The 25299-nt window shown below is 46.8% G+C and overlaps 1 protein-coding gene across 1 annotated transcript in view; it reads right to left on the bottom strand.

Annotated features, from left to right (window-relative positions):
- Nucleotides 1–1457: 1457 nt before the first annotated feature.
- Nucleotides 1458–25299, bottom strand: part of FRMD4B (FERM domain containing 4B) — a 182788-nt gene continuing 158946 nt past the window's right edge. The window contains exons 17-23 of the mRNA XM_015409653.1: nucleotides 24638–24866; nucleotides 18833–18886; nucleotides 15178–15328; nucleotides 13993–14112; nucleotides 10457–11256; nucleotides 5382–5508; nucleotides 1458–2075 (exon numbers count right to left, since the gene is read on the bottom strand). Coding sequence (XP_015265139.1) covers nucleotides 1955–2075; nucleotides 5382–5508; nucleotides 10457–11256; nucleotides 13993–14112; nucleotides 15178–15328; nucleotides 18833–18886; nucleotides 24638–24866 — 1602 coding nt within the window. The 3' untranslated portion in view covers nucleotides 1458–1954. The remainder of the gene's footprint in view (nucleotides 2076–5381; nucleotides 5509–10456; nucleotides 11257–13992; nucleotides 14113–15177; nucleotides 15329–18832; nucleotides 18887–24637; nucleotides 24867–25299) is intronic.

Here is a 25299-nt window from a genome sequence, read left to right as displayed (position 1 = left end):
TTTATTTCCCCATGTTTATTCCAAACTTTATTTCTAATCATACAAATGACTAAGGACCAGCTTAACAAATTCAGTCTCTCTCTGTATATATATCTATATATAGATAAACTTATTTTTTACATGCTTTGGAGTATCAGTAAAAAAAAGGTCCAAAAACTTATCTTCAGAAACTTTTCTATTCACAATATGAACAAGGAGTGATCCATCCCATGTTCGTTTAAAAAAGAAAGATCCCCCCCCAAAGCACCATTGTATGGAATCCTGAAGCACACAGTATGTCTGAGAACGAAAAGAGGAAATCTGTACATTTTGCAAAATTACACTAAATTATGTTGTTAATTTGTTCCTACAAGTCGATGATATGAGGTAGGCTTATTCCTCTTAGATAAAACCTACAGCTGTCCCCCCCCCGCACACAAAACCATAGTCAGCTGATTCCCCCCCCACAATACAATAGTCAATTATTTTGTAAAACGTTAATCTACTACTCAGTCAGGAGTGCCCTGATCTATAGAAGTCAATCCACATGTGGAAACAGGCCTCCACATCTGGACTCCCCGGCAAAGCAGCAAAAAAGGCTGCTCGAGGGGGGGGGACACCACCAGCTCCTGAACCACCCACCCAGGAGGTGATGCACAAATGTCTGCTCTCAGTTCCAGTTCAGGCTCTAGCCTGGACTGAACTCATTCCGGGAGGTCTTTGTGTGCCCTGCCCCCCAATCCCTCCCTTAGCTGACAGCTGATCAAAATTCATCTGACACTGAAGTTGGGGGAAACTTGTGCAGAACAGCAATGAGTTTGCAGCCCTCTCCTGGTTTGGGGCGAATACTCAACAGTGCAATTCAAAGCAGAGTTACCACCCTAATAAAGCCACTGAAGTCCACAGGCTTAGATGGGCGACGGTCTGTTGAGGATTGCACTGCCAAGAGTTCTTCTGCTATTCAGATAACCATTCTTTTTTAATGCCCTTTGCTTTTAAGGCACCACTATGGTGTTACAATTTAATGTATTTGCATCCGTTTCTAGGGGGAAAAAATACTGGCCACCGTAATAATATTGTTCAACGCATTGGTCACTTTTTCCACATGCCGTAGCAAATCTGCTGTTTCTTATGACACACCTAGTGTTTCTCTGTGCATTCTCTGCATTGAAACCTGCATGCATCTTTGCATAAATGAAGATGTATCCTGGCGGAAGTGCACATTATATTCGATCAGGGAAGCAGTTTGTATCTGTCCTGCTCCTGCTTCCTGGAAAACACCCACCCCACAGGCTTAGTTCTCATGCAGTATACTACAAAATGCAACTGTTGTTTCCTTTTTCCTATGGTGCTGAGAACAGGAAAAGACATCCAGGACAACACATAATAAACCCCCCCACCCCACCCTTTTCCTCATACAAAATACTGTTTTAAAAACCCAAACGTCCTTCAAGTAATCACTGCAATGCAAAGAGTCAGTCTCTGGCTCCCTCCACGGGCTCACGTTGTCCTTCAATAGACCACAAAAAGTTGTCTTCTCGATCAGCAGATGCTACAGGCAGAAGGGACTTCGCCATCTTGACGATCTGAACTGTGCTCCTAAAAAGAAAGCTTGCCTTTCCAAGAAGAAATCTCCTTTTCACATTTTGTGGAAGTCAGCACCTTCGACAGCTTCCCATCTGCTCAAGAGTGCTTTCTGAAACAAAAATACTTCCGCCAGAGGTTGTGTTTGGGAGGAGATTTGAAACCAAACCGTGGAGCCAGCCCTTCCTCGTTTGGGCTACCTGGATTCACATAGCTGTGCTTGCATGGGTAAGAGATGGTGTAGCTTTGTCTCACTGGACACTTCATCCTCCCACCGAGGTCCTCCTTTTTTTGGAGTTTGCACTGGGAGAGTTTGCACCGGGAAGCTCATTTGTTTGTGGGAACAGCATACGGCGCAAGGCACACATGGTCACTGGAGCAGAGGGCGGATTCACACTAAAGTCCCGGGCTTTGAGTCCTCGTGCCAGAACAGTCTCTGTTCGCTGCCTTGCAAGTCCCCTTCCAGCAGATGCCGGTGGCTGCCGCTCAGCTGGCTCGTCTCTGCATACATCCTGCTAGACAAAAGAAGCGGTCCTGAGTGACGTGCACGGCAAACCGAGATTCCAGATGCTGTGCCACAGACTCTCTCGCAGTCCGGCTCTATCCTCAAAAGCAACTGGAACCAATGGGATGTGCGCCACGGAGAGAGTCGTCATTATGCGGGAACGTCATTGGAATCTAAATCTGTCCCTGGTAATTAAGACCCAGAAAGTTCAGGTCTTAGCCACATAATAACAGCCACACTAAATACGGGTTTGGATCACAGACAAAGCTTGTGTGGGTTCCCCCCCCCCCCAACAGGACATTTATAATGTTGTTTGTAACATAATATCCATGAATGACATATGCAGTGTGTTTATTTGGACTTCTCTTCTATTCCATTTGGAAGAGTTAGAAGAGGAGACACACAGGTTTAAAAAGAAAAACAGTCAACAGATTGTTGGGTGGTGGGCTCTCCTTCTTTGGAGGTTTTCAAACACAGGCTAGATGGCCATCTGACAGCAATGCTGATTGTGTGAACTTAGGAAGATTACGAGAAGGGAAGGCAGGAAGGGTTCCATCAGTGCTTAGTTCTCGTGACCCTTCTTACACGCCCAGGGAAATGCTGATCACTACATTGGGGTCAGGAAGCAATTGTTCTCCAGGCCAGTTTGGCTGGAGATCCTGGAGGTTTTTTGTTTTTTCTGGGCATGGAACAGTGGTCACCAGGGGTGTGGGGGGGAGGTATTTGTGAATTTCCTGCATTGTGCGGGGGGTTGGACTAGATGACCCTGGAGATCCCTTCCAACTCTATGATTCTAACCTTGGGGAAGAGCTACTGAACTAATGACAGTGCACCTAAGCATGCTAAACCCTGTGAAGAAACTCAAAAAGTTAATTAATCACTGTTGCGATACAGCTCTAAACCACTGCATATAGAAAAACCCATTTTTTTTAGAGGTTTAGTTAAAAATCAGTTAAAATCCCTTGTAAAGAGACAGTCTGGAGGACTAAATGTATGCTAAGACTTCACTAGGTAACTCCAACACATGAAGCTGCCTTATACTGTATCAGACCACTGGTCTATCGGGGTCACTGTTGTCTACTCTGACTAGCAGTGGCTCTCCAGGGCCTCAAGCTGAAGTCTTTCACGTCACCTACGAACTGATCCTTTTAGCTGCAGCCTCAAGAGATGGAACGTGGGACTGTCTGTCTGCCAAGCAGGTTCTCCACACTGAGCCATGACCCCTCCCCTCTAGTGGACCTTCACACAAGACAGCCCAAGCAACAATAAGACTGCAGTCGGCCCATTAAAAAAACCCAAAAAACCAAGCATGCACATTTCAGTATTACAGGTACTTTCGATGCTTACAGGGCAATCCTAAACAGAGTTATACTCTTCTACGTCCCATTGAAGGAAATGGGCTTAGGAGGGTATATCTTTGCTTAGGACGGCACCGTTATCTGGCTGCAGCTAGCGTAGGGGTGTTTGAACATGATCTCATTCCTGCAGGCACAATCTGTCCCTGGACAGAGGGCCTTTGTTCTGATGGACAACAGGTGGAGTTAGAGGATGAAGGGAGGGAGCAGACGCTAAACAGGAAGCAGAAGCAAAAAGCCCACGAAGGGGGGGGAAACTATTTTTGAGTGGCACTGGAGTGACATGCTAGGCAGAATCAGGAGAACAAGAGAAAACTGCAGGGAAATGACGACCACTAAGGAGGAGGAAGGGGCCCCCATAAGGGAAGTTTCTCTGTTGCATCTCCCACCCCATTCTCCCAGTTAAGTGAAAGCCCTAGGCACCCTCAAAGTCAATTCTCATGGGAAAATAGACATTTAATGAATATGGATCCTGAAAGGTGCCGTTCACACATCCATCTTGCCTGAAAGACTTATTTTTTATTATATTGTGATGGGGCATTCCGGCATGCCAGTCTCTCTCAATCAAGCATCTGCTACCACAAGTTGTTTTGGCATAAGCTGTGACTTGGGTGCATACTGTACTAGTCCCAGATCTGCTGCTGCACAGCCCGCCGAAAATGATGATCTACCTGGCCCAAAATCCCCTTGTATATTGGTGGGATTTCCATCTATCAGTGGAAAGAGCTAGCATTCTGAGTGCACTCCCAACTAGGCCCAGTTAGCATAGCTTAATTAGCGTAGCTTAGGCCGGGCAGTGAGGTCTTTGTGTGGAGTTTTCATATCACATGTTATTTTGGAGAGTGGTAGAGTGGAAATTCATGTCCTCCTCTATCCCTCACAGATAAGCACCTTAGGTGGCTGCCGTTAATGTAAGAGTATTTGAACAGGATCCCATTTTTTGCAACTTCAAGGAGACCCTGGGTGACTGTGTACACTGGCTTGTAATTTACATCAAGCACACAGTGGAACAGTTCTGCAACTTCTACATCATGCATCTGAGTTGCAAGTGAGACCTGAACCAGCTTGGTACACTGGTGACTGATGTGCAAGTCATACTTCCTGGACTGCAATTAATTGGAAACTCCCTGTTCCATCCAGCCTTTCCCAACCAAGTCTGCCCATAGATAAGGATGGGAACCTGGCTTTCTGCCTATGTCACCACAGGCTCTGCAAGAGTGTGTCTCCCTTCCTCGGCAATGTGTCACAACTGCCACAATGATACATCCTCTGGAAATGTGGCTGCACTCGATTCCTACTGAGAGAGGGCTAAAAGTGATGCAGAACCTAGGCCACCTTTAAATCACCACGGGCTGGAAATCTGGATTTCGAAATGAAAAGCAGCCAGTGTTTGGCGTTTTCATTCAATGCCTAAAAGCTGATGGCCTAAGCCTAAAGCATGCTGTGCAAAGACATGCTAGCAAGTGGAGACTTTCCAAGAATGCACAAGTCTAACATCATAGAACAAGATGTCACACCATGCGTCCTGGAAGGCTGTGTGGTGTTGCAGACTGGTAAGAACAATGTCGTTTTATGAGCATCGGGGCCTAAATGAAGAGGTTTGGTTTTTAGATTGTCTACATCCAGGACAGGCAAACGAAAGCCTGATAAAGTTGGCTAAATGCTGTAGGAAACAGGATGGTAGGATAAACTGGCTTACGTTGCCTCACCAGCAGAAACTCTCAGTACATCGGAGGATTTCTGCTTCTGTCCCATTTTAGTCTCGATCCCTGCTCTAGGTAAAGGTCTGCAGGGTGCCTTCAGTGAGTCAATGCAGCACGAGGGCATGGCCTGCCTGAGCTCCATTCCCACTAATGAGACTGGCTGAGACTCCAGGAGGCAGCTGCTCCACCTGCTGTCCCTTCCGGCATTTTGAGCGCAAGGGCAGACCAGCAAGTCTATTATGATCGGCGTCTCACCTGCTGTGCAGTGGATGGGTGCCATACACAGTCCCGTAAGAGCTGGCGTAAGAGGAGTGAGACAGCGTATCGTAATCAGAAAGTGCAATCTGATTCCGCCAGTTCCCAGAGGCATTTGCAGAAGATGCTAAAACAAGAGAGAAAATATTAGCTGTAGTGAATAATGCATTTATCTGGCTAGCAACCGTAAGGATGCCACAACCTCTTTCCTCAGACAAATGTGCAGAACAGGGCCACATTTCAAGGCTATTTTGAGAAAGATTATATGTCAGACCAGAAGCCGGGAATCTCATGGTGAGAAATGCTGGCCTATGAAACCCCTTGCCACTAGAAGCTGCAGAGGTGGCGACAGGATCAACGAAGACAAATTCACAGATTACAGCGGAATCCTCAGCAACTGACTCAGGATAATGTACTAGAGCCATTCTGCTAGTGTCACCAAATGAACAAGGGCAAATGGGGCACTCTGCTGCTATTTTATTTTATGATGTTATGATTTATTTGTTTTATGAGGCAGAATATATTACAACAGGATAATCGTGAAAACACCCTGATCTCCTTCCTTCTCTACACATCTTTCACGATTTTTTTCTTGTTGTAATAACTATTGCTTCAGTCTTAAATAATTGACTAGCACTGCAATCCTAAACAGAATTATACACCATCAAAGTCCATTGACGTCCATGAGTTCAGAGGGGACTGTCCTGCTGAGGATGAAGTCAGAGGGATTTACTCTCAAGGACTGCACCGTAAACCTTTAATTAACTTCAGATTTTCATCTAACTGCCATATCCATGTGTTTCTTCCTCGCTATTTATCTGTATGCACACACACACACAGATCAATTACGTTTTGTTGTATATATGCAATTAGCAGCCACCATGCTGTCATATCTCTCCCTCCCTCCCTCCCTCTCTCTCTCTCTTTAGTCTTGCAAGAAGTATTTCTCAGGACTTCTGAAAGCTTGTGGATTACATCCAGTTTGTTCAATAACCTCCTATGATTCCCAGCACTCCACACCTAACCACTTCTTTGGGGTGAATGTTTTATCAGAATCTGGGGCATTTTCTTCTTTGGTGTACCGCAGCAATAGAGAGATAATGGTTGAAATTCCAGTACCAATCCTATAATCTCTATGTGCGTGCCCCCCTTTTTACTAGAATCCTGGGTGCATCTGCTGCTATCGTCTGTGGTTAAAGAAACTTCCTTAACCGTTTGGACCTGGTCTCTGTGGGAGGCAGGATATGGGACCGGTGGGACCTCCCACGTGAGCCAGTAGGCTTGTCCCTAGTTTCTCAACCTTCAACGCACTCTTCATGCCCAGTTAACCTTGTAAACCAGTTTGGGCATCCTGTCAAAACCCGTAAAGCAAGGCTGGTTGCACAAAGTACTTTCAGCTGAATCCAGAGTAGCTGGCTCAGCATGGAGGCAGCCTCTTGTATAATAGTCCACCCAGGCTGGTGGAATGAGGAAGAAAACTAAAGAAACACGTTATCTAGGGAGTCAAATGAGTACAGTGGGCAAATACGGTAGCAGCAAATTGGCTTGAAACAAGTCCCGCTTAAAGTACAACTGATAAGGAAGTTACATCTTTAGCCACCCATACACCTAACAGTAGCTTCTGGGGGTGCACCAAACCTATATATCTCCTTATATTATAAAGCTGATTTGGGGTGGCTTCTGTCCTATGGGGTGGAGAGATTCCATTCACACCAAAATCAGTTGGCTGCCTCAGCTGTCACTCACAGGTGGGTCCCTGGCCATTGGCTAGCTTCCGTTGTTGTGTTGGCTCGGTCCCGCCCACAGAGCCACAGCCCAGCCTCTCATCCTCAGTGTGTGGGGAGCCACTGGGCGGGATGGACGCTCTGGCAGCTGGGAAGCCGAGCAAGCCCGTGGAGGGAGGTGCGGTTGGGAGCCACCTCCTCTTCCCACTCGGAGCCGCCTGCCTCTCGCCCTCCTCGCGGCTGTGGGAAACCTGAGCAGGCCACTGGAAGGGGAGGCAGTTGAGAACCCCTCCCCTTCCTGGGCTGCCTTGCTCAACCTCCCCGTGCAACGGGTGGGTGCAGACGACCTCTGGAGGCCTCTGTGCCACCTTTCCCTGACCGGCCGCCGAGGCTGATCCGTGGGGAAAGCCCTCCGAGGAAGGTGAGTGGGAGCAGCTGCCCAGAGGCCCCCACCCCCTCCTCGCCTGCACGCCGAGGCAAGCGAGCTGGGAAGGGGCCTGGGAGCCCTTTGCAGCCCTCCCCGTTAGTTTTTCTGCCCTCCCGGCGAGGCAGCCGAGCAGGAGAAGCTGCCCAGAGGCCCCCTCCTGGCCTGGCCGCCGAAACAGCCGAGCCAGGAAGGGGCCGGGAAGTGCTTTTGGCACTCCAGTCTGGAGAAGCAGCCTCACAGGAGGGACGGGGCACCCAGCAAGGCAGGGGCGCCTTTGCCTCGGGCTGTGGAGGCAGCGGCGGCAGCGGGAGGGTGCCAGGATGGGGCGATTGGAGCAGCCTCACGCTGCCACCGTGGTCCAGCCAGCCAGGCAGCCAGGAAGGGCACGCTGTCGGGGTCTGCAGCGGGCACGAAGGAAGAGGAGGTGGGTTCTCCTGCCCTCCGGTAAGCAGGGGGGCCGGGTCGCGGGCCTTGGCCCACCGGGGCGGGGGGACGGATGAAGCCGGGCGGCTTGGTCCGCCGGGGCCTCGACCACGTTGGGGGGGGGGAGGCCGGGCGCCTTCAATGAGTCAGGGTGGGAGAGGACGGAGATGGGGGCCCGTGGCCAGGCAGCCAAACTTGCACCCGTTCCACGGGGCGGGACGAGCTCGGATGGCTTGGCCCGGCGGAGCCTTGATCCGGTGGCACTGGCGGGGGGAGGGCTGAGGCCAAGCGGCCCATGCCTGAATGGCCAGCCTAGTGCCCGTTGTCTTCACTCCCACAGCGAGCCTTCTTCCTAGTCAACTATAAGAGAGATTTATTGAAGCCCATAGTGAGTACGTTAGTTGTGACCTGGATAGTCCAGGCTAGCCTGATCTCATCAGATCTTGGAAGCTAAGCAGGATCGGCACTGACTAGTATTTGGATGGGAGACCTCCAAGGAATACCAGGGTCGTGATGCAGAGGCAGGCAATGGCAAACCACCTCTGAACCTCTCTTGCCCTGAAAACCCTACAGAGTCCCCATAAGTCAGCTGTGACTTGACAGCACTTTCCACCACCACCATGGTGAGCACATTAGAGCAGCCATGATGGATCAAAGCGACTGTCCATCTACTCCAGCATCTTGTTTCACACAGTGGTTAACCAGATGCTCCTGGAAGGTCAGTAAACAGAGTATTAAGGTCAAGGCTTACCCCTTATTTACACTGCCCCCAGCACTGATATTCAGAAGGAGACAGCCTCTGAACATGGAGGTGCCACATAATCATCATGGACAATAGCCACTAATGTCTCTGTCCTCCATTAATTTGTCTAGCCCACAGTTAAACCCATCCAAATCAATGGCCATCACTCTATCCTGTTGCAGTGATTACTTGTGGGAGCAAACCAGAATAATCCACTGACAAATAATAAATAGAAGCAGTCAAAATGTTTTACCTTGTTTCACATTTTAATCTGAGGAATAGGGAATGAATTTTTCTTGCTTACCTCGACATAGTCTACACACACACACTGATTTTCCCCAAGACAGAACTCAGGGCAGGTTGTATAAAAGGTAAGTAAAATCCAACAAAACAATAATAAAACCAGAGGGAAGAACCCCCAACAGAACACAACAACAGAAACAGCTGCTGAGCCAAACAGAGACTGGACTAGGAAGGATGTTCCACAGGGATGATGTAGCGACAGGGAAGGTCTCTCATTCCATGATCCTGCCAGCCTAACCACAGAGCAGCTGGGCCTCAGGGAGGATCATATGGGAACAGGTGTTCCTTAGGGTGCACTGGGACTGTTTAAGGCATAAAGTGTCAGGCACCTTGACTTGGGCCCCAAAACTAACAGGCACCAATGCTATTCCTTTCCCATATCTGTCCTACAGTTCATAGCTTTCAGGAGCCAGGCACCTGCATTCTGCAACCGCTGCACTTTCCAGATAGGTTTTGGGGCAGTTCCAAAGGCAGGGCATTGAAGTGACACAAATATGAAGTGTGGTAGATAGAAGAAGCTTTCTAGTGTTAGATATTCTGGAAACAGAGTTTGCTGATCACTCTGAAGCCATCATTGTTCTGAACATTCTCCCCTGTAGTTGACCTGAATATCTTATTGCCTGGGAGCAGGGTTCACCCTCATCGCCGGAGCCCCAGGATGGTAACCTGGAAACCTATCATGGCAGCACTAAGAAGGGTAGCTGCAACGGCATTGATGTAATTTAAGACCCTAATGCCACTGCTGCTAGCTGCTCTCTGAGGCTCAGCCCATCCAGGGCAACGGGAAGGGGGAAGAGAGGCTGAAGATGCAGCCTAAGGTTTCCTTCAAGCCTTGCAGATCTGTGAGTTCAAGGGAACTGATTGTGCATGTGAAGCATGCTGCACAGCCCTCAGAGCAGGCTTAGCAGCAGAGCAGTAAAGAGGTAGGAGGGGGGCTCTCCCTCCAGGCTGTGCAGGAGGAGGAACCAGGTGCTGCAACTCTCCTCCCCTGAGCCTCTGCAAGTGGGAGATGCAGAAAGGGACACGATGGAGGAGAGGATTTCTGAGGGCAGGGCTGGGGACAACACACATTTGTTTTACCTGGTTCCAAAAAAAATCCCCACTAGCTGCTCTCAATAATCATACTAATGACTCTACTGATGAATCTGCTAAGAGCAGCGGCATCACCTGTGAGTCAATGCCAGGAGGCCTGACAACCCACAGGTGTCTGGGTGGCCTCTATCACCCTATTCAAAGCACACAGGAAACTTCTCCATGTGCCTGCTTCCCCATTAATCACAACAAAGGAGCAGCTCTCCAGGTGCGAAAGGGATGAATGAAACCTACAGTGAAATGAACAGGGAAGCCTCTGCATTGGAGCCCCTAGAGATTGCTAGGTTGGGTTAAGTCATCAGCGGGGCCCACAGAAGCACAAATGAGGGAAAGGAAAGATGACTGTAACAAACTGGCTTGTTACCTGATGAGAATGACGATGCACGGCTGCTTGGACAACATGGTACCTGCAGTCCGGCAAAGCCCAGGCTTCTCTGCGATCCTCTGTCATCAAAGCCTGCCTGCAGGCCAAGACCCGGGTCTTTCTGACCGGAGGCACGCTGGTACCAGCCACGAAGATGCTCTGCTACTAAGGCCTTGTGAATGTTTTTGGTGATGTGCTCAGATTTCACAGACTGCTTCCGCGGCAGGCGCAGGGTGGCGTAAGGGTTGTGCGGCACTCTTTCCATCTCGTCCTCGTGGAAGGATCTGAATTCTCGATACCGGCGCTCATATCCATAGTGCGCCGATGAGCGGTAGGAAGGGTTGACAGCGTATTGCCCCTCTGTGCCATTCTCATACACGTAGCCACCGTTGCAATACACATCACATTCCACATAGGGGGCATAGCCGGAAATGTAGCTGTTGGCCGATGGCGGCACTTGATTTTTTTGATAAATGCCATTGCGGACGTCTTTTGGGGCTAGGTTTGGCATGCTTCCTGAACTGGCAGCAGAAATGTTCTGCTTCTTAGATCGCCTCCTGTTTCTTGTCCGATTGTCAAGAGTCTGGGCAGTATAGTAGGGGTTTGGGGTCACACAACAGTATTCCGCGCTCGACTGGCTGGTGTAGGATGATCCGTCATCCAGGATTTCTGTACTACTGCTTCTTTGGGATTTTGAAAGTGTGAACAATGGCTTTTCACGGGCAGACTCAGGCAGTAAGTTGGTTTGAGACTCCAAGCTGCCACTCCGCTGCCTGCAGTGCTGGGGGGAAACATCTGGCCTGGGGAGGCAGAAAATTGGGTGTGTTACAACTGCAGAAGGAAGAGTCATCCAGTACAGGGAAGGGCAAGGTGCAATATTTTGGAATTACAAAAAGAAAAGAAAAGTAAACTTAGGCAGCTTCTGCATGGGGCCGGTTCCCTGTCTTGCTCTGCTGCGGCGAAAGCAAAAGCATTTGCAGCAGCTGTGGAACTTCCGCATGTGGGCTTTCCCCGTGTTTTCCTATTGCATCAACAATCCCCCCAGCAGGCATTTTTTATTTTAAAAACCAAGTCGTTATAATCCTGTGTTAGGGCACTATAGTGGTTTCCTCTAACCACTAATAAAAACAAACAGCAAGAAGCACACTGGCGGTGGGCTGGATAAAAATGGCAGGCACCAGGGAAGATGCTGGGTGTGCACTGGGAGGTGCAGAAACCCACACCTTCCTGTCCACATTTCCCTCAAACCTGCTTTGGGTATGATCCTCCCAGAAAGGCTGGTTTGGGAAAAACTGGGAGGTGGGAGAATGTATTATAATGTCCTGTAGAATCCCAAGTAATAATTTTTTAAAAACCCTGCCTTCTGTTTAACCTGTAGCTAGAGCCCCATGTGGAAGCAGTCTTAGGTTAAATGGAGTTAAACACTTCCTGTGTCTCAGAGCGGTTAAGTAAGAGAGCAAACTGCTAAGGAAATTGTAGAATCTTCTTGGACTCTTCCAAGGAAATGCTGCATAGATGCTTTAGGTAAGGCGTACAACGGCATGACAGGAGGTTGGGACTAGAGGTTCGGTTCCATTCTATTCTAAACCTGCATGTAGTAATGCAGCATTAGACTATCATAGATGGTGCTAAACTATGAAGGATGGCTGTGATTCACATGCATGCACATCTCTTAACACATGCTGACAGCCCAGTGTGTCTCCATTGCACTGAGACATATCGCAGCTGAGGTTGGAATATATGATATGAACTTTCTCATATTACAATAAAGTTATGTATATGTATTTGTAAATTGGACACGATTCACCTGGGCCAGGCCTTGCATACAGATCAAGAAATAAAACTTAGGTAAAAGGTATTGCTATAGCTCACTTCTGCATCCTTCTGATCAACAGAACAGGGAAAGGAAAAAAAAAACTGAAGGCATCTCATTTCCTTTCCTAGTATCTGGGGATGCTGATACATTCAATGGTAGATACTTATCAGCAGTAAATTAAAGATGGGAGTTAGAGTAAACGTCCAGTTGACAGTATGAACAGAGATGCCATGACTGCAAAAATACATAGTTATTCAAAGCACAAGAGCGAGCAAAGGATGTGACAAGTACTCCTCTTGGGGCAGAAAATTACAAGAGGGAATTTCTGCCGGGTTTATATCAGTTCTGTAAATTTGACATCTACCAACATAAAACCAACCTGTCAGGCAGACTGAGTATTTTATGTAACTATTTTAGGAACAGAGTAGCATCCAACCAACAGTTCATCTCTGAATAAATATTTAAACACACAAGAGCACAATCAGGGAGTTACTGGCTGTATATATTTCCCCATTTCTAAATCTCTAATTTCTTTTAGTTGAGCCCAAGTTCCCTAAAGCCAACCTTTGATTTTGCAGAAGGCATTTGTGTGGGAGGATCAGGCTATGTCCAACATCTGTTGCAGTCTTACATTTGCAAATAATAATGGTATTAAAAAAACACAGTGCATGTAAGTAGAACCAGATGCTGGATGTTTCTGGTATTAATTATGGGACGAACAATCCTTCCCTGGGCCTGGCCATACACACTTAGCTTTTAACATTTTATCAGATGCCAGTGTGGCTAAGGAATGGAAACCAGGGCAGGATTACTACCCCTCCCAACAAAGTTGGTGGGCCTTTAGCAAGGTAACAGATTCTGTTCCTATTCAAATCCATTGCCCGACACCATAAAACAGGGTAAGAATTCAACATCTGATTGTTGGCTGACTGCCTGTATCTGACTGACAACAGCTGTAGAATTCAAAAGCTTGCTGAAGGTACAACACAGCTACCAAAGGGTGGGCCTAGTGAAAGAAAACGAACAAAATGCATACCTAAGCACATATACTCGTTTATTTTCCAGGAGGCTTCCTCTGACTGTACACCTGAGCTATCTCTGAATGGCATCCCTTATAGCAAGTACAAAACTGATTTTCTTCTGATTTCAAAATCTGAAAAGAAACCCACTAAAAATGCAGATATGACTTAATGTGGGAGAACTCTGTCTGATATACACAAATGCCATAGAAGAAGAGGAGGAGGAGGAGGAAGAGAATGGATTTATACCTGCCCTTACTCGGAGTCTCAGAGCGGCTTACAAACTCCTTTCTCTTCCCCTCCCCACAACAGACACCCTGTGAGGTAGGCGGGGCTGAGAGAGCTCTTTCCAGAGCTGTCCTTGAGAGAACAGCTCTGACCAGAACTATGGCTTTCCCATGGTCATCCAGCAGTTGCAAGTGGAGGAGTGAGGAATCAAACCTGGTTCTCCCAGATTAGAGTCCACACACTTGACTACTACACCAACCTAGTCAAAGAAGGTCTCCTGACAATCCACTTTCGGATGCGATATCTAAGGGAACAGCATGGACTTGCTTTCGGGTGTAAGCTCTGTTTCTGGGAAACCAGTCTCTCAACAGAGCTCAGTCATTCATGACAGTAAGCTTCATCTATGACAGGTCTCATGAAACTTGGAAATATTTGTCCTGGCGTAGGCACGGTAAAGAGGGAAGTCAACTTACTGTAAGTGAGTGCTGCTGTATGCGTTGCGAGTGAGAACCGGTGTGGTGGGCATGCTTCTTCCCCCATGGTTCTGCCTCTCCACGGTCCTGTATGGACTGCTGTGTGTTGACAAGGGGTCTCTGTGATTATAAACAGAGGAATCCAGTATGTGGCCACCTTCCCAATATCTTCAACAAAATGCAAAGCAGAACAGCGTTGGCAATACTTGCCTACAGACAGAAAGCGCAAGATTTCTAGAAGAGAGAAGCAAGTATAATGGCAAGGGCTACTAGGGCAAAGAAGGTCCAGGAAAACATTTCACTGTGGAAGAGTTTGTGGAATGGCCATTATTTTGAGAACTAGGAAGGTGGAAGATAAAAGGCTGAACGTGTCCTTAAACTGCACTTTATTTCTATCGCCAACGAAGTTATGTTTTAAATTGATTTGTCTGTGTTTTAAATGATTTATTGTATTTTATCATTTGTGGAAGCTGCCCTGAGCCCACCTTGGCGGGGAGGGTGGGGTAAAAGCTAAAGTAATAAATAAATAAATATAGCAAAAAAAGGGGGAAATATAAACATTCAGAGGACATTTGTACCTCAGTGGGCTGACAGTACCAGAATTCAGCTGGTGCAGTCCCAAGCAACATAGAATGGGAAAATGGTCAAATGCCACTAGGGATTTTAAAAGCCCAATTCATGCAGTTCTGAGCATGCTCCGGGGATCTCTTATTCATCTCCACTGCAGTTCTTTGTGCTTCATGGAGCAGCTTTCCACAGGACCTAAAGGCTTGCAGTATGAAGAAGAGGTTTCAAAAGCCCTTTGCATGTGGGCGGAGGTGCACTGGATCCAGCCCAGAGTCAACAGGAGTTTTAATTACAGGCCACACAGTACTATTATGTTTCTCTTAACCTAGTTCCTGGAGCCGTATGATAAAATAAGAACCTCAGATTTTCAAAGAAAGGCCTCAAAGCCTCTCTTTACTCAGACAAAAGCTCAGAAGCATAAGAAATGCATATCTTAAGCCACTTTGCATGCTTCTTTCACCCCCGTAGCAAACAGGTGATAGGTAAGTAAATACATTGAACATAATTCGCAAAATCTCATGTTTAAGTAGATGACAGTAGAGTGACTTCTTGAATTGAAAACTAAGCAAACAGGGATAAAGCAGCTGCAGTTTTTTGGCACAGCAGAGAATTCAGTACCTGGAGTGTCTTGATTCCAGGAATGGCTCATTCATGGATGACTTCCTGAGATGGATTCTCTCCACTCCAAGAGATTTGGGTGGTGGAGATTTTGGAGAAAAGGGAGCGTGGTTTGTTCTTTGGCCTGGAACAGCAAGGGAATCACTGCCTCCTTAAAAAAAGAAAAAAGGAACACGATTAAACCTTACGGAAAGGGGGATGTCACATCTTGTGATTTTTCAGCCTGTGTTAAGACTTTTCCCAGGAAGAAGAAGAAGAGGAGATTGGATTTATACCCTGCCCTTCACTACCCAAAGGTGTCTCAGAGTGGCTTACGAACTCCTTTCCCTTCCCCTCCCCACAACAGACACCCTGTGAGGTAGGGGGGGCTGAGAGAGCTCTGACAGGAACTGCTCTTTTTGAAAAACAGCTCTTATCAGAACTATGGCTTGTGCCCAAGATCATCCAGCAGGTGCAAGTGGAGGAGTGGGGAATCAAACCTGGTTCTCCCAGATTAGAGTCCACGCACTTAACCACTACACCAAACATCCCATTCAGATATATTTCGCACTTCTTCTGATCCAAAGTTAGAGATTCTTCCCTCCTCACCCAAACAGGAGTGTTGGACTTTGAAGAAAACACTGGTATTTCTGAAGTGGGACCAAAATGGGGGAGAAATCTTCTCAGAGGTAGCTCCCCCCCAAAGAGGTTTTGTATGCCAAGATCCATATTTAGATGCGTGCATTTGAGTATGAAGGCAAAGGAAATTAACCCACTGAAATGTGAAGCTCTGAAGGAGAGGGCTGAAGGTTGTTATTTTCATGAGTTTATGTTTGGAACGCCATCCACTTGGAAGCAAAATGCCTTGTGGTGGAGCAGTTGTTGGCTCTGTTTTGCATTCTAAGTCTCTCTCAAAAGTAGAACAGCTGGGGTCCAGCAGCAGCAGCTAGTGATAAAGAAACTCTACAGGAGGACTACTAATATCCTACTAACATGACATTGTCTACATTTGATCTCAATCTAAGAGGTGGGAACACAATTTTACTGGTATTCTTAAAAAATACATTCACTTCTTCCATAATAAAAATGATTACATATCCTCTTAAACAGATATTTATTTGCTTGGAGACACTTAGGGACTTTCTGCACTATCCTTACCCAGTAAACTCTACACCCTGTGCAAAACAATGGAAGCTCCAAAGCAAAGGGTTGTGTTGATTTTTTTTTTTGCACAGGAAATGATTGAGAACACTAAAAGGTTAGATCCAATACCCAAAATGCCACTTGGCATCAGCAGACAAACAAAAAAAGTTTTGTCAGATCAAAATTAAGGGGCACTTTGGATTGCAGAACTCAGAGATATTTCAGTTTAAGATAATGAGCAGGAAGGGAGGGAGGGAGTTTCCTGATAGCTAATGACTAGTCCAAGGAGTGTGGTTCAGACTGTAGGTAGCTGGCAGGAAATACCCAACCCAGATATTATTATGGCAATTAAATAAATCCTGGAAATCCTGAAAACTTATAAAATGATCCTAATTGCTTGTTTGTGAGTTAGATAGGGAGCTGTATCATTCAAGATTAAGCAACTGTGTTACCAGACTGGTTTTCTTCTTTTAAGGATCTCAGTAGCAGTTAATTCTTTGGAAAACTCTCAGTCTGAGTTTAATGTCGATAATTTCATTATTGTGTTTGTGATGTATTGTGTATGCTTGTAATGATTCTGTGGATGGACAATGAATATTTTATTAAGTTTGACGGGAATGTTTATTTTTGTGTGCATAAGCCTGACCTCTCCCTCGAAGTGAAGATGACTAAATTGAGGCTATCATACTTTGGTCACATTATGAGAAGATGAGAGTCACGGGGAAAGACAATAATGCTAGGAAAAGTTGAAGGCAGCAGGAAAAGAGGGGGAGGCAAAAGGGGATGGATTGACTCAGTCATGGAAGCCATGAGGGCCCTCAGTGTGCAAGACCTGAGCAAGGCTGTTAACGATCGTATGTTTTGGAGGACATTAATTCATAGGGTTGCCATAACACACACACAAGGTAGTGCAGAAGAAGAAAAGTTGGTTTTATAACTCAGTCTTCACTACCCGAAGGGGTCTTGGAGCAGCTTACAGTCATCTTCCCTCCCCACAACAGACAACCTGTAAGATAGGTGGGGCTGAGAGAGCTCTGAGAGAACTGTGACTGGCCCAAGGTCACCCTGCAGGCTTCATGGGGAGGAGTGGGGAATCAACCCTGGTTCTCCAGATTAGAGTCCACTGCTCTTAACCACTACATTGCAGCCAAAGAGACGAGGCTTTGTGGACACATGCAAGTGACGGACCAGCTTCTAGGAGCTTTGCCAGGTGCCTGAGGCTTACCTGCACCTCACTATTCCAACCCTACAAACAGCCATGCCTTTGCTGGTTCTCCATGCACTTTCCTTCCACACTTGCCTTAATAATACTTGTCTTAACCCCAAGACATTACCCAGAGTCTGAAACTTCATGCTGAAACAAAAAACAAGAATCTGGTCCAAAGGGCTAGGTCTGAGTCCTTTATGCAAACTCAGTTGCTGAAATTCTGTCTACTTCCTGAGCTGTGCTCAGCTCCTTGGCTGACATTACACAAACTCTTGTGCTACACAAACTCTCAGTTTGGACATTACACAAACACTAGGATTGCACTGGTTTCATGCATGGCTTTTGGAGTCATCTTTAGTTTATGGCCCGTATCTGTTGCCTGGTGGTCTGTTACAAAGGTTTTGGACCATCTTTCTCATGTAGAGGTGTGTTCTAATGCAACATGTTTTGACATATATTTTTTTTCCTTTGGAAACTTCAGCTGCAGAATCATTGTTCTGGAGAGTTTCCAAAACACAGATGGCCAGAATGGGTGGTAGGAAAAGGAACGATAAACAGAGAGAAGATCAAAATAATCTGAGCTTCTCACTAATTATTACAGGATGATTTTTGAACATCAGAGACCGCATCCACAGGCCAGATTCCCTCCTACCCAGTGTCAAGCCAGGTGCGGCAAAAAACGTTTCCCCACAATCTGTTTTGTAAGAAAGATAGTAGTGAACTTGTACCAAAGCAGCTATATTCTGCACTTTATCATCACATCTTTGGGGGTTTGTATGTAATGGCTTGGCTGGCTATGCTGGAACTCACAGGCTCCATAAATCAGTAGTCCATTATTATGAAGCATGACCTGTTCTGAGGGATTGGTTTGCAAGGAAAATACATTCCTAGCCTTGAGCTGCTTTCCTGAAGGGGGGAGACGGTCTCCAAGAACACAAAAGTTGGCCATCCAAGATCGATAATATGGCTGCGTTTAGATGCTAGGATCCTGCTGCGGTTTGTTCAAGAAGAGAATGAGCCGGTTGTTCCTCATGCGCCTTCTCACCTCCCAATGTGCAGTAATATGGAAGACTTTCTTGTGACACTCTCATCTGATTTCCCCCTCACAAACTGAAGTTGGTTTCTTACCCAGCAAACTACGATTCACCACAAATTACAGTTTGTAACTAGGAAGCCTTGGATCTTTGCTCTATGTGGGATGGCACAGAGCATGTGAGTGTGAGGACACATTCAGGCTCATTTTCATCACAAACTGCAATTAGTTGAAAACATCAGAATCCATTCATGATGCTGATATACTTGATCTGAAAAACAGGAGTCACGTACCGTCTTCACAGGTTGTATCAGATAGAGAGCTGCTCTCAGACGGGATGATGTCATCTGTGGGAAAAGAAAAAAGGAATAGTTAAGAAGTTAAAAAGACGAATATTTCAAGTTCCTTCAATACATAGTTATCAGGCCATAGAGTCACTCCTTCTAGTATATGTTCAGGTCAATGTTACCTTGGTCCCCCCATGTTACCATGTGATGGTAAACCATGTTAATATGGGAAGGGCTAAAAACCAATGCAAACCTCTTACACAGCCTCACACTTAAAAGCATTCCAATAGCTGAGACATTATAGAACCTAACAAATATATATAACCTGGTCAGAGCATTCAACTAAGCATTGGTGCCATGAGAAATTGATCCTAGACAAGTCAGCTGTCTGACAGTTTTTTAAATGTCTCATTTGCAATGGATATATTGTCACTTGTTGTGGGGCCACATGTGCCATTTGCTACATCCGGCACAAGTGTTGGCCACTCTGCAACATGCAGGAGTCATAGGAGGCCATCCTGCAGTCAGCCGGGACATGCGAGCAAACAGCGCACGACAAGTGACACCAACAGGAGTGCGGGTATGACTGCCAAGCACACGCTTAATCTCCTGCTCCCCAAGGACACCAGAGAGGGAGACCACAATGACCTTTCTCACACAATGTTGCCTATTGAGCCACTCAGACAAATCTACAGCTGCAAGAGTTTCGCAGCTGTACCAGAAGGCCAATCCTCAATTTTCTGAAAAGCCACCAGAACAGAGACGAGCAAATGGTTGTTTCGGCAGGATGAGACGGCTAACCATGGCCAGAGTTTTCCACATGCACATCATTAAGGTGGGGGCAGCAGATCCAGAGTAAGAATCTTAATGGAAGGCATCCATTACATCCGTAGCAAGCCAGCCAAAGCTATTAAAATGGGCTGTACACATGAGAAATGTTGACGGACTGTTTATAGGGTATAGTTTACAGTTGTGACTCTGGCAGAGGAGGAGAAATAGATGTCAGGCACCATGAAATAGTAATTAACACAAGGAGATGGGGAATTTCCCCAACATATTTTATCGCTAAAATAATTGTGAATGGCCAAAGTCCCATGAGGCAGTATATGAGATGCAATAACTTTTGATAAGCATTTCCATTTTCATTGTAGAATATCAAGCATCTAGCCCTTCTGCTTTATCAAGTGTCTCGTCCTTCTGCTTTTAAAGGCGTTCTGAAACATAGCCACACTTGCAGTGTCTGGCTCTCCACATCTGTGCATGCGTCTTTTGTTTGAAATAGCCTTCACCCAATGCATTTTTTGGGCATATCTGCGTCTGTCCCCTTGCCCTCTTTTTTTTTTTTTTTTAAAGTCCCAAGCAGTCCTTAAGAATTTTTAAACATACCATTCTCACTTTGTTTCTAGTCTTCAGGGAGTAAGAGAAATGTTTGCAATCCAATCACAAGCATATCATTAACTTCAGTTGAGGCCTAGGAGGCCTGCATTGTTGGATCAACCTGTCAATTAGGTGCAAGCCTTATGTCTCCAGTATCCCTGCCAAGGCAACCTGTCTGCAGAGAGCAGGACAGGATCAATAAACTGTTCTTTTTATCCAATTCCAGAAGAGTAGCTGTGTCAGTCTTTTGCCACAAAAACAAACACATTTTTGTTCCAGCGCAGTCCACAGACCATGGACTAGATACAAGAAGAATATGTGAGAATTAAAAAAAAAAAGTGTGAGGTTTTTTATTTTTATTTTTTACAAAAATCAAGTTGGTCTGTAGTGTAGAATTTTTAGCCATGAGATTACATTGCTTGTACTACTGCTTGGCAACTGTGGGGACACAGTTGCCAAAGGTTATCCCAAAGTGGCCTTTGGCCTTAATGTTAATATGCCCAGAAGTGTAAAATCCAGGGCTATTTTTGGGCAGGAACGCACAGGAACGGAGTTCCGGCTGGCTCCCGAGTTGGCCACGCCCAGCAGGGACTCATTAGCATAATAGGCCACACCCAACAGCAGAAACTCATTAGGATTGGCTACATTAGGGGTGTGTGGCCTGACATGCAAAGGAGTTCCTTCTACAAAAAAAGCCCTGGGTTTTGACAACAAACAAGGTAAACAGAATAAGATACAAAAAGTAGGTGTGGCTGGATGACCACACTTCTGGTAACATGGGGGTGTGGCCTAATGTGCTAATGAGCTGTGCTGTCAGGGGTGTGGCCTAATATGCTAATGAGTTTCTGCTGTTGGGTGTGGCCTATTATGCTAATGAGTTCCTGCTGGGCTTTTTCTACAAAAAGATTCCTGGTAAAATCTAACCCCCCCCCCAGACACAGCCACCACATTCTACAGTCAAAATGTGTCTTGATTTTGTGTCAACACTGTTCTGAACTAAAGAGCTGACACTAGACAACAGACTGACGCACAAACTCCAGCCTTAGAACTCAACGATGAATTGGTGCAGGATTACCAGCGTCATGCCAGATGAGTGATCGCAGCAGAAGTCGGGTTTCCAGCGGGGCAGATAGCGTGGCTCAATTGTCCATGGATGTGCTACCACTAGTAAACCATCCCGATGCACAGTGCAGGCCACTCCTTCATTCACTGATGCGCAGTGGACATTCGACTGACTCATAGATTGGCGCCCACAAAGACACGACTCCCATCTGATGGGTTTAGTTTCCATCCTGAAACAATAGCACTTGTGCTTTCTTCTCCTTGATGAAAGAGCCCTGGTTATCTTTTCCCCATGGAGGTGCTGGCATACTACGAGCATTCCAGGCCTCTTAACTTTCATTTCGATAACCTGAACAAGATGGAACTCCTTAGGCTTCTCTCTGCAGTGGCTTGATTGATGCATGTAGTCTTTGTTTGAAAATGCAGACAGTGGCTTGTATCCAACCATCTGTGTATAGAACATGGATCCCCCCCCCCTTCCTGCATCCTCCTCCAGTCTCCAGAATGAGAGTTCCCAATATCACAACACACACATAGAGGAACAGCAGTGCAGGTCAGGGGAGGCTGAAGTAAAGCAGGACAAGGGGGGAGAAATCGCTCTTCCTCCTATAAATGCAACTCTAATAATGGGAGGGGGCAAGTTTATCCCCTTTTCATTGCACCCCCTCATCACTCTTTCTTTGTGGAGGTCCTGCGACCACAGGAATGGTGTATCTGGGGTCAGAGGGGGCTGCAGGGACAGTGGGGGATGTGGAAAGACTCCATGCGCCTTCTATGCATGGTCAGTCCAGCTAGCTCTGGATCAGACAATGCGCACCTATTTTTCTTATGTATTTATGCTCCTTCATGTTCATCTAGCGCAACATTGTTCACACTGACAGCTTTAAAAAAACCCACAAAATAAAAAGTGCTTTGGAGCTAGATACATTGTGCGTTTCTCCAACACTGCAATCTGGAGCAAATCGAAAACACCCATAGAACATCGTCAGTGATTAGCTGGGCTGGATCCAGGCATTTCAGCTTCTTATGAGAAACAGGTTTTCAAAAGGCAGAGAGGTTACAATGAAATTGCTTGTGGCTTGGTTTACACAAGAGGGTTATTATTTATCCTTTGATCTCTAAGGCATGCATGCAAGTTCAGATACAAGGACACAACAGCAGTGGCAATGCATACAAGTAATGAAGGCCCAGCTGGCAACACCCCCCTCTTCCTTCTACTGTTCACACATGCGGTTGTTAGCGTGCGCAGTATTAAGTATCTCAACTGTGGTGGTCTTCATAAAGAGCAGCAGGCAAGGGGAACCTGAAACAGTTCTGAACTTCATTCGGTGTTCAAGACATAAAGTTGCCCTAATACTCTCTTTTTACCCAGGTTTTTAAACGGAGATGGTTCTTCTTTTAAAGCTATCGTTTCGCTCTGCTTGTAAGTCTGAAGAATGCCCTAGGAATTTTGTTATTTATTTGCAGAGGTCATTTCGGGGGGGATCGCGGGGGATCACAGTTCCCCCGGGTGAGGTACGGGGGGGGGCACATGATGAAGCCCCGCTTCTGGCAGCCCTGCTTCCGACCCTCATTCAGCCAGGAGGAGGCAGGAGAAGAGGGAGGGTAAGTTGCTTCCTCCCTGCCTCTCCCCACCCCTGCCTGCCTGGGGCCAGGGAGGGCATTTGCAGGGCTTCCTTGCACTCCCGCCGGCCTTGCAGGTCCACCGCCGGGCCCCTCATGGGGGCGGCTGGGGAGCTGCAACGCCGGCGGGGGTGGCCGGGACCGTTGGGGGCGGGGTGTGTGGCCTTATGACACACTTCCGGTGATGTCAGGGGGTGTGGCCTTATGACACACTTCCGGTGATGTCAGGGTGTGTGGCATATGCTAATGAGTTATGCTGATGAGTTCCCCTAGCTCTTTTTCTACGAAACGACCCGTTTATTTGGAACATTTGTATGCCGCCTCTCGAGACCTGCTTGAGGCGACTCACGCCTAAAGCAGTAATACAGAATAAAACAAATAACGGGAAATATTTTTTTAAAAATCAATAAAACATGCATGGTATAAAAGAACATAAAAGTGGTCTAAGTGGTGGTGGTGACCATAAGCTGAAGAAAGATGGAACCCCTTAGTTAAAAGCCTGGGTATGGAGAAATATTTTGGGTAAGGAGAAATATTTTGGCCTGGGGCCTAAAGGAAAGTAAGGTGGGTGCCAGGAGATCCTCATGGGGGCACGATGCCACCACCAAACAAGCCCTGTCTCTGGTTGCCGCCCATCTCACGTCTGTAGGCAGGCGCACGGGGGGGGGGGGGCTTGAGAAGAGGGTCTCAACTGGCAGGCTGGACAATATGGGAGGAGGCAGTGCTTCATGTTTAGGTTGTTTTTTTCCCCACTGTTTTCTAACACCTAGTTCATTATTGCTACTTGTTAGGCTTTTTGCTCCTGTGATTTTATTGTATTGTGTTACTTTGTGTGCTGCCTTGAGCAGGTCTGTGGAGAGGCAGCATATCAATTCCCTACACAAATAATCGGTTTCCCACACAAACTGTGGACTTTGGGAACTAGAAGACAAGGGCCCACAAGCAGATGACGGAGAGCTTGGGTGACAGTGGCTCCAGTTGCGGAGTGCAGACCCTGTCCCTGGCCACTTCTCCATTCCCCGGCAACAGGACTAGTGACATCAGGAAATCATAATTCCAGTTTTTAGTGGACATGCGCCTTCCACAGTTGCCAACACAGAAACTTCCACCTCACAATGGCTACCTTGCACCCTCTTTTAAGAGCATTCTTTTGGTCTTTCTGAGGATTCAGAGACCGTTTTGCCTCCCCTCCTTGCCCCCTCCCCCCAGCTGACTTTGTTACAACCCAACTGAGGGGTGGAAGAAATCAATACTTTAATTATGTGCTTGTATCATAATGGGCTCGATTTTCGTCGAGAGACCTCATGTGCAGCAGCCAATTTTCTGCACAAATCAGCAAGACACAGTATATCATACTCAACGGAATAAGGTGCCACAGTAGTTTCGGCTGGAAGGATGCCGCTAGCTTTTCCCATGCACAGCAGTTCTTTGGTTTGCTTTCCCCCTGCAACGTGCCTGTGCTTGTGTTGTACTTTGCCCGTATTCCTTGCTAACCACATTTTATGTGAAGCATGACAAATTATAGGTGAGCTCCAGACTTTGCTGAAGTCAGGGGGGCTAAAGACCTATTGATTTCTTCTGTGTAGTACTGCATCTTTGCCTGTCAGTTGCATCAAGGGCATGTTTTTGTTCCCAGGACAAGAACACTTCCAAGGGAAAATACCCCCCCCCCCCCGCACACATGCACTTGAACAACAACAGACTGTTTCTCCATTCCCCCCCCTCCAAATATTAAGGGATTTCTGGTACCTGTTATGGTTGGGGTCGATTTCAGAGCAGGCTTCTTCCCGCATTTAATCCTATACTCGTTGATGGAATTTTCAATCTCCTTAAGTTTCTTCACTGCTTCCAAGTACTCCTGCTTCCTTTTCTTCTTCACGTTTTTGTACAGGTCTGGCTCACTGGCAAGTTTCTTTGCAGCTTCCACCAGCTTTTGCTGAATGAGAAAGTTGTTCTCCAGGTCCTGCAGGGCAGGGTCCTACACAGATGGGGGGGGGGGAGAGGGATTGGCCACATTAGAAAGTGGATTTAAGATGAGTCTTTAAAGGCTTGAATGAAAAAAGTGTAATCTATTCCAGGGTGTCCAAGAAGGCGAAAGGGCGCACCTCTAGAACCTACCACTGTCAATAGATGGGAATGAACCTGCACAAAATCTCCACTGATGAAACGATTTCTGCCATCAGGAATCCCTCCTCCTACCCACCCCCCAAATGCCCAATGAAATGCTGCCCCTTGGAACAGCATGGGGGTAGATTTACTATCGGGTGGGGGGTAGAGTCGCAAAAACACCACCTCCCTTCCTTCCATCAGCAGAAAGTTCCACTGGATCCAATGCACTGTGGAATGTGGAACCCACTGCTAAAGTGGCAACCTAGAGTCTGGCTCTTTTCTTTTGGCAGTGGTGCCTTCTG

Source organism: Gekko japonicus, unplaced genomic scaffold, assembly GCF_001447785.1.
Source record: "Gekko japonicus isolate JY-2015 unplaced genomic scaffold, Gekko_japonicus_V1.1 scaffold2987, whole genome shotgun sequence".
NCBI classification, from domain to species: Eukaryota; Metazoa; Chordata; class Lepidosauria; order Squamata; family Gekkonidae; genus Gekko; species Gekko japonicus.
This window is presented reverse-complemented; position numbering and strand designations above follow the sequence as displayed.